Source organism: Gigantopelta aegis, chromosome 14, assembly GCF_016097555.1.
Source record: "Gigantopelta aegis isolate Gae_Host chromosome 14, Gae_host_genome, whole genome shotgun sequence".
NCBI classification, from domain to species: Eukaryota; Metazoa; Mollusca; class Gastropoda; order Neomphalida; family Peltospiridae; genus Gigantopelta; species Gigantopelta aegis.
Genome location: NC_054712.1, coordinates 43,854,818 through 43,865,233, shown reverse-complemented (window position 1 = coordinate 43,865,233; position 10,416 = coordinate 43,854,818). Strand labels below are relative to the sequence as shown.

Here is a 10,416-nt window from a genome sequence, read left to right as displayed (position 1 = left end):
TGGAACAAACAGAATCCCAGCAGTTGGAAACAGATAACAATAGAGAAACCTGTGTTGGGATTCCCCTCTTTTGTCATAACAGTCGACAAATATTACAGTAGTCTTGTTAACGCCAACCGTTTGTAAATCCATGTTAGTCTTGTTAAACCGAAACATATGTGAATCACCATTAATCTTGTTATCGATAAACCTATGCAAATCTGTATTGTTTCCATTAACACGAAATGTGTGTAACTTCATATCAGTTCTGTTAGTTCGAAATGTATACACATTCCCAGTCTCGTTAATCCGTAAATCCGTATTAGTCTCAATAATCCGAATCGCATGTAGATCCATATTTCTAGGCAAGTTGACGACCAGCGACAAAATAAAGATACCGATAATTGTCTTCCACATCCCGAAAATGTAACAATGAGCTCTCGCTTTGATCGGATGTTTAACAGCCATGTACCGCTCCACAGTGACGGCAACGGCAGTGTACACCGACCCCGTGGCCGCTACGTACAGCGCCGTGGAATGCGTAGACGTCATTCGACTATCGTTGCTGATAATCTTATACACGCCGTTGATGAATTTAGCAATTAGAAACGCCGAGTCGTACAGTCCCATGGCTGTCAACAGCATTGACGTCGAGCAGCGGATCTTACGGTGTGCCAGAACCACGATGACGACGACGTTCCCCATGACGCCAACGACGTCGATAACCATGTTGATCCAGAACAGAACGACGCTGATGGTGGTGAGTACGGCAGTCGGGTCGTTGGCGTCGGGCGCGTTGTGGTAAAGAGTTCCATTTCGGTGACCGGTCCAGTTGTTGGAGATCATGTTGAAAGAGTCCCGTGACCACCGGAGCCAAATGAAGTCGACAGTGTTAAATGTCGGCCGATATCGATTTCATAGGATTGAGAAAAATTAATGTCATTCTGTCTACGTGAACACATCAATATGTTGCGCATCACAGATAGACTTCTGTGGCGTTCTGCTGCGGTTATTATTTAACTCTCCCTTGAAGAACATCCGCTGAGACGATGATTTCTGTTACTGGCACGCAATTGATGCTCAGTTTAAAAACGTCAGTCTTTATCTTTCTTTCTTTCTTTTTATTCAGAACATTGTGGGTTTTGTATATAAAACAATTTATAAATAGAGGCACACAAAAGGACGTTCTCTCTACTAACGGCAATTGTTTTTGCTTAAGCGTTTTCTGTTTTACTAAAAATCATCAAAACATGTCTTTAACTGTACACGACAAAATCATCTACACATTCAAGTTGGTATCCGTACACAAAATAAAGTCTAAATGATGGAACTATAGCCTAGTGACCGTATACATTGACCAATGAATGCCAAGTGCTTCAGCTACAGAACTCTATTAATTAATGCTGAACGACCACCTAGCACAGATAATATACCGACTGTTGGTTGTCTAACAAAGATAACCTCTACAATACGCTGGCGAGATTCTTTCATGTAGTACCTGTCAGACCCACTATCTATTGATGAATAGCCAGTCTCAACGTTAACACATTCTTCCTAATCCATCTTCAAGAGGACGGACACTTTTGCGACTGGCTTGACAAATCGAAATCCGAAAAACTATTTCCCCATTAGAAACACTGCTGTTCTGTTTTTTTAATAAATTGAATTGAATTAAATTGAATATTTAAGGACACCCTAGCATGAAAATCGCATTGATTCAATGATTTTCATGCAGCAGTTTATGGTTTGTCATTTCATTTTCTGTCATTTAATAAAACATAATCTAGTAAACATATATCTACCAGCAATCCCTCACACAGTAACACTGTCGTCATTAAAATATCATTAATGTTCTAGAGATGTATCTAATTCAATTCAAAACGCTAGTTTGTCTTATATAGCCTCAATATTAAGGAAACTAACTAATTGTTTTATTTTTTTCCCAAAACAATTATAGTAGTAAATTAAAACATTTTAAAAATAATCTCAACACAGTTTTTATTAGAAACTAAGTACTAATATTTTACAATTCAGGGCCGTACCCTGACCAAAATCCATGGGGGGGCACTAAATTTTATAAATAATTTTTAACATACTATAAAGATAAACATTTCTATGCTATTACTGGAGATATATATAAAAAAAAGGACAAGATTCTCGGGGGGGGGGGGGGGGGGGCAGCTGCCTCCCCTGCCCCCCCGGAGGGTACGGCCCTGCAATTGTTCACCAAAAAGCTCAATAAATACCATTTCAAATTTTAAACCCTTTACCGCTTACGTCTCCTGCGTCTGGGAACACAATTATATCTGTAATTGTACATTTGTCTTGTTTCGACAGCGCCGGTACTTTTCATTCGCAAGTGTTGAGACCCCGACTCCGCAAAATCATTGAAGTCTGCAATACGACAGAGCCGACACAGCTGAAAACCATCTCGTTGAAACTGGTGCTGAGGTCGACTCGGCGATCGTTTATGAATAACGTTCTGTGTAGGCGAGATTCTATCGCAAGTGTCGGCTCTTTTTTAATCGCATCTTCCCCAGGGTCAGATTGATTTCGTATGTCATTATGATATATCGTTACCGGCCTGTTCCGAGACGAAAGATTGTCACGGATGTGGAATATCTTGAACAACTCTTTGGTTTGCCAACCGACCTTCAGGCTACTAAATACTAGGTTCGAACCCTGGTACAGGCTCCCACCTAACGCGGTTTTCGCTCGGGACATAAATTTTATAATAAATGGTACCGAGTTTGTTATTCTATTTATTACCCTCAGCTATTTGGGGTTTTTTAAATCCTTTATTTTCGATATAGCCTACATTGTCTACACGTCCATGTATATAGAAACCATGTAAACTACTTTACTATTCTGGGAATCGCTTTAACTTTGTATTTTATTCATGTATCACAGATAATTTTCAAAACCCAAATTTCTATATATTCTGAAGAAAAAAAATCTATAATGAATTGCATTAAACTACCACTTTATTACAAGTTTAAAACTGAAACCAGAAAGACGTAAACGCAAAGGCTTTAAACTTCGTAACGTCATCGTGTGCGCTTTGCCAAATCGTGATGACGTCATATTTAGTACCAACAAGGTGATTGGTTTGCTGGTGTCAAATCGTCCAATAGAAGTGTACGATAAACCAATGCATGATAATTTCTCAGTGAAAAATTATGATTTTCATTTCCCCCGTTATGAGTGTCTGCTAGAGTAATATATATATATATATACTCTTCAAAAGAAGAAACGCAAAACCACATTGTCGTAACATTTGGAGAATTGATTTAATTATTGAATGGTGAGTCCGATAATTACCAAATGTTGCAGGATTGTTCACAATTCACTCTAGTCCATTGTGAGTAAGTGATAGGACACACCACCAAGGTCAAGGTCATCTGGAGTCAATACCGGGTGTGGCCTCCGCGTGTGTTGACAACTGCCTGGCACCGCCTGCCCATTGAAGCAACCAGAGTACGGATGACGTCCCGGGGGATGGTGGCCCACTCGGCCTGCAAGGCTGCTGCCAGCTCGGGCAGGGTCTGGGGCTGTGGTTGTCGCTGTCGGAGGCGTCGGTCCAACTCGTCCCATAGATGCTCAATTGGGTTCAAATCCGGTGATATCGATGGCCAAGGAAGGACATTAATGTTGTTGTTCTGTAGGAAAGCCGTTGTGAGACGTGCTGTGTGAGGCCTGGCGTTGTCATGTTGGAACACTGCGTTGGCGTTGGCCATAACTGGAACGATGTGTGGCCGGAGGATCTGGTCAATGTAGCCCTGTGCATTCAGGTTGCCCTGCACGTGGACCAGGTCAGTTCTGCCAGTGTGTGAGATGGCTGCCCACACCATGACACTACCCCCGCTGAATCTGTCCACTTCCTGCACGCAGTGTGCCGCATAACGTTCACCACGACGCCTATACACGCGACATCTTCCATCATGACGTCGGAGCAGAAATCGGGACTCGTCACTGAACCACACCTGTCTCCATCGCAGTTGAGGCCATTGTCGATGAATCTGGCACCACTTTAGTCGGAGTCGACGGTGTTGTGTGTGTTAAGATGACACCTCGAACTGGACGTCTGGCACGAATTCCTACCTCACGTAGGCGGTTCCGTACGGTCTGGTCGGATATCCTGCGCAAACCTGGTATTGCTGCGGCTGTGGAGGTGGCAGTAGTCAATCGTTCCCGAAGGTGGCGTACCCGGATGTAGCGGTCCTGCCCGGGGGTAGTGACCCGTGGTCGACCGGATCTAGGGAGGTCACGTGTGATCCATGTTGCTGGTAACGGTCCCACAGTCTGGAGATGGTGCTTGGGGACACATGGAATGCCCTGGCAACGGCCGTTCTGGATTCGCCTGCGTCTAGTCGGCCGATGGCATTGTTTCTCTGCGGTTCACTGTGGCATGTCAAACTGTCGGCCAGATACAGAGGCCAGGCAAGCGAACACCCTACTTTTATACTGTCGGTGTTCATGTTGCACGTGCAGACAACGCACGTGCAGTGGTGACATGGTTTGCACGTGGCTGCGTTTTTGCGAATATTCACATTTTGGAACTTTATTGTACAGTAGCTGCGTTTTATCGAATGTAACCGTGGGAATGTGTTTGGGACATGCAATGACCTTATATTCACAAAGCATGAACCGGTAGGAAACATAAAATCGGAGTTATAACCCATTTGTACCCTTTTGCGTTTCTTTTTTTGAAGAGTATATGTATATCTGTATGTATATGTATATGTATATGTATATCTATATGTATGTATATGTATATGTATATGTATATCTATATATATTGTATGTATGTATGTATATATATATGTATGTATATATATATATATATATATATATATATATATATATATATATATAGATTATATATGTATGTGTGTGTGTGTGTGTGTGTGTGTGTGTGTGTGTGTGTGTGTGTGTGTGTGTGTGTGTGTGTGTGTGTGTGTGTGTGTGTGTGTGTGTGTCTAATGTATGGATGGGTAAAAATATGTGCCAATTTGGCAGAATGAATGAAATTTGGTATGTAAGAGTTTTAAGGTATTCCAAATTCCATTTTAAATGGAAGCAATTGATATGGACGGTGCGACTGGTTCAAAATTAGTTATTAATAGAACGTTCAGAATATATAAATTACATTTATTTTGAAATTTCCTTAGTATTATCTCCTAAAATATTTTTATTTTAGTAATGTTTTAAATGTAAGTACCTTAAAATATATTTACCATTTGTGACACCCAATTGCCGATATGTATTTTTGTACTGGGATGTCGTTAAACATTCATTCAGTCATTCATTCATTTAGAAGATGCTCTGTTTATTAAAATATACAATCAAGTATTTTAAGAAAATTCATTAAGGGCAAGTCAATACTTGGGCATTTTTTTCTTTAAATATTATGGGTAAAAAAAAAGCCAGCTACAATGTTCCAACCAGTGCACCACGACTGGCACATCAGTGTCCGTGGTATGTGCTATCCTGTCTATGGGATGGTGCATATAAAAGATCCCTTGCTCCTAATCAAAAAGAGTAGCCTATGAAGTGGCGACAGCGGGTTTCCTCCCTCAATATCTGTGTAATCCTTAACCATATGTCCGACGCCATATAACCGTAAATAAAATGTGTTGAGTGCGTCGTTAAATAAACCATTTCCTTCCTTCCTTAATCAAATATGTTAGATGTAATGATGACATATATATGTTTGTATGATGTACTTTTACAAAAATAGATTTTAATTTCATCTATAATCTTAGTGTTATTTTATTATTTATTTATTTATTTATTTATTTATTTATACAAGCGCTCTACTCACTCATGGTTGAAAATTAACATGAAAACCATGGTCGCCAGCAGGGCCAGTTAAATAAAATTCAACTAGCCCTTTAAAGGGACATTCCTGAGTTTGCTGCAATTTTTAAAGATAGTGTCGACTAATAAAATGTTTCTACGATTAAATTTACATATTAAATATATTTTCTTGTTTAGAATATTAGTCGCTGTATATTAAACGTGTTTCTGATCGTTCTAACATTTGTACTAGGTTAATTTCAATTTTATTTCCTAAAACATATTTTTTCGTACGTACGAAATTATTTGAAGACAAAATCCTGTTTGAGCTTCTTACAAATATTAAGACGACCAGAAACACATTGAATATACAGATACTGATATTCTAAACAAGAAAATATATTTAATATGTAAGTTTAATCGTAGAAATATTTAATTAGGCGGAAACATCTTACAATGCAGCAAACTCAGGAATGTCCCTTTAATTTAACTACATGGCCAAAATCAAAACTAGAATGTTCTTTGTTGAATAATAGCCATGTGCTCACCTAATATAGTCTGTTTGCTTCAAAAGGAAACCGATGAATCGGCATGTAACTTCATAATGAATAAAGTTAATATTCATATATCATGTTCTTAAGTTTTAACCCCACACCAACTCAAATAACATTTAAAAAATAAATCCAGTATAAATAAAAATGTATCTGTACAACTTACCATTAAATTATACATATTAAATCTCAAATATTAAAGGGGTGAATAAAACATGCTAGAAGAGTCAAGATATGCAGCTTGACTTGTATTGTTTCTTAATTAAAACAAATGCAGCACAAAGATAATAAAGGTAGAACTGCACGTGTTGTATTATAAGTTAGTTTGGTATGGCAGTCCTCTATACGACGATACAATAGGGATGAAATAAACTTCGTGGTGATGCAAGAGATGGTAACACGAATGAATGAATGTTTAACGACACCCCAGCACGAAAAATACATCGGCTATTGGGTGTCAAACTATGGTAATGCAAATAAATAAAGTGATGATCAACATCAATATAAAAATTCAAGATTTAAACAAAAAGTGTAAAGAACTGTGCAAAAACACAAATATCACAGATAGATACTGAATTTTACTCAAAACTTCAATTTTGTGCTGTATTGGCCATTCTCAAAGAAAATGTTACACCCCTGCACCACGGTGAGGTTACAGCACGCGCAGGGGAGATGGTAACACCGTCAGTAAAGGCTGCCCTATAGACAAAGCACGCATACATGTGCATTTAATTTGGATATTATAAATGCTACAGTAGTAGGCTAGGCCTACTAATAAAATAAATATACAGTGCACTTAGTTAATATATTGCAAAGCATAAAAAACGTTCTTATTGTTTATTACAGTAATATTTTGAAGATTATGCCATGGAAGTCTTAATCTGGTCTGTTCTTATTTCATGGAAATCTTTTAAACGTAAACCAATACCGAAGACAATCAATTAACTGGCCTTGTAGTATTATTTTACATGCGCGCATGCGTTCACGTTAGTGTGAGTTAAAACAACAAAATAGATTTTGATTTTGTCCCAGAATAATGTACGGTAATTTAATATGATTCCTTGTTACCATAGCATTGAATAACAATTGTCAAATAGTAGCTCTGCTTGATAATTATGGCGTATCCACTCCATTCCAGTAAACCTACGACTTCCAGATTTTAAAAATATATGCAGTGTCTTCAACACGTGTTGGGCTCTATTTTTAGAAAGACCCGGCCCAAAGCCACAGAAGCTTAGTCTGGCGCTGTCAAAATATAGAGCATGTTCGATGTCTTGTGCTGTCAGATTTGTAGTTCGCGCCAACACAGACGCTGTGTGTTTTGTCACATTCAAAACAGTTTCAGTGTTTTTCTTTTTCAACTGGTACCATACTCGCCAGACCCTAAAATCGATGGTCGCCCAATGGACTACCTTTTTTAAAAAATGTAGTCGTCCTTAGCCAATAGCGACTGCTAATTTTCAGCCCTGGCTCACCGTGCTAGATCCATCCCCTATAATTTGAGTCGTGCACTGTATTAAAACAAAGGTCATTAAATGTTCGAGATACCATCCTTTTACTGATACCTCAAAAGGTAGTATACAAAACGTATTACGATGCATTCTACCCGTACCCGGGAGCGGGACGTAGCCCAATGGTAATGGGCTCGCCTGATGAGCGGTCGCTCTAGGATCGATCTGCATCGGAGGATCCCTGTGACTGTTTCTCGTGATAGCCAGTGCACCACGACTGGTATACCACTGGCCGTGACATGTGCTATACTGGCTATGTGATGGTGCATATAAAAGATTCATTGCTACTAATGACAAACAAAAATGTAGCAGATTTTTTGTCTAAGACTATAGGTCAAAATTACCAAATGTTTGACATTCAATAGCCGATGATAACTAAATTAATGTGATCTAGTGGTTTGCTAAACAAGACAAACTTTAATTTTTCTATCAGCGAGAAGCACTAATAGACTGTCTTTGATTTTTAGGCGTTTCGGGTTTTTTCTTCAGGGAGTAGGCAAATGTTTCGTTTCCCTTATAACTTCTCTGCTTATAGATGTGAAAAGAAATGGAATGGCCTATTTCTTCAAAATTTAGACAATGCACTTTACTTATGTATTTTCTTTATTTTAATTCAGTCATTACTCAAAATACATTTGATGTTGTAAATAATATATTATGACACGTACAGGGCCGTTTCTAGGATTGTTTGGGGGGGGGGGGGGGGGAGCAACTGAGTAGTAAATAGTCCAAAACTCCTTAAACGGTTAAGAAGAGAATTTTCTTCAAATTTATGTATTTTTTTCCGGATGCCCCCCGCCCACACACACACACCGCACACCCGCTAGCTACGGCCCTGACGTACCGTGATGGATGTTACCGTATCACCATACTACTGAGACACAACATGCACATTGAACTTGTCTCTGTTTATATAAAATGTGAGGTATTTCGTCTCATAATATTTGATTCAGATGCTAGATTTATCAAGCGAGTTCTGGGTATATTGACCAATCCTTACAGAACTCGTTTTGCTATTTTGTCTATGAGCACTGACCGTGTAACAGCAAAACATTTCTAAACATACAAGCCGAAAGGTTTCACCAAGAAAGCAATACAGAATGAAGTTGGTTGAAAAATTAATAACCAGCAGTGTGTATGAAATACTTTCCGTGATTCCATCGAAAACGCCAAAACTGTAGCCCACAACAAACCTAGTTATGTAGTACACTCCGGGGAACGTGCAGAACACGAAAAAGCAAAACGTAATTCCCAGCGCAACACGAGTCAGTCCTCGACCTTTGTCGGAAGATGGCGTCATCGATGACATAATCTTTCGTCTTCGATGTGAGATTATAGTGACGATGTGAACATTAAGCACGGCTATGATGGCGAATGGAACAATGAGAATTCCAGCAGCTGGAAACAGAGAACAATAGAGAAACCGGTGTTGGGATTCCCCTCTTTTGTCATAACAGTCGACAAATATTACAGTAGTCTTGTTAACGCCAACCGTTCGTAAATCCATGTCAGTCTTGTTAAACCAAAACATATGTGAATCACCATCAGTCTTGTTACCGATAAACGTATGCAAATCTATATTGGTTCCATTATTAATACGAAATGTGTGTAACTTCATATCAGTTCCGTTATTTCGAAATGTATACAAATTCCCAGTCTCGTTAAACCGTAAATCCGTATTAGTCTCGATAATCCGAATCGCATGTAAGTCCATATTTCTTGGCAAGTTGACGACCAGCGACAAAATAAAGATACCAATAATTGTCTTCCACATCCCGAAAACGTAACAATGAGCTCTCGCTTTGATCGGATGTTTAACAGCCATGTACCGCTCCACAGTGACGGCAACGGCAGTGTACACCGACCCCGTGGCCGCTACATACAGCGCCGTGGAATGCGTGTGCGCCATTCGAGTCTCGTTGCTGATAATCTTATCAACGCCGTTGATGAATTCAGCAATCAGGAACGCCGAGTCGTACAATCCCATGGCTGTCAACAGCATTGACGTCGAGCAGCGGATCTTACGATGTGCCAGAACCACGATGACGACGACGTTACCCATGACGCCAACGACGTCGATGACCATGTTGATCCAGAACAGAACGACGCTGATGGTGGTGAGTACGGTAGTCGCGTCGTTGACGTCGGACGCGTTCTGGTAGAGAGTTTCATTCCGGTGACCGGTCCAGTTATTGGAGATCATGTTGAAAGAGTCCCGTGACCACCGGAGCGAAATGAAGTCGACAGTGTTAAATGTCGGCCGATATCGATTTTATAGGATTGAGAAAAATTAATGTCATTCTATCGACGTGAACACATCAATATGTTGCGCATCACAGATAGACTTCTGTGGCATGCTGCTTCGGTTATTATTTAACTCTCGCTTGACGATAATTTCTGTTACTGGCACGCAACTGAGGCTGTTTGAAAATGTGTTGTTGTTTTTTTTGTCTTTTTTGTCTTTTCATTCAGAACAATGTGGGGTTTAAAAAAAAAAAAAGTTTATAAATAGAGGCACACAAAATGAAGTTCTCTCTAGTGACGTTTTTTTTGTGTGTGTGTTTTTTTTGTTTTGT

General features: G+C 39.5%; 1 protein-coding gene across 1 annotated transcript; it reads right to left on the bottom strand.

Moving 5' to 3' along the window:
* Positions 1-8,789: 8,789 nt before the first annotated feature.
* Positions 8,790-10,043, bottom strand: LOC121389279. Its single transcript, XM_041520874.1, has one exon. The coding sequence runs from the start codon at positions 10,041-10,043 to the stop codon at positions 8,790-8,792; it is 1,254 nt and encodes a 417-aa protein (XP_041376808.1).
* Between the last annotated feature and the right edge of the window lie 373 nt (positions 10,044-10,416).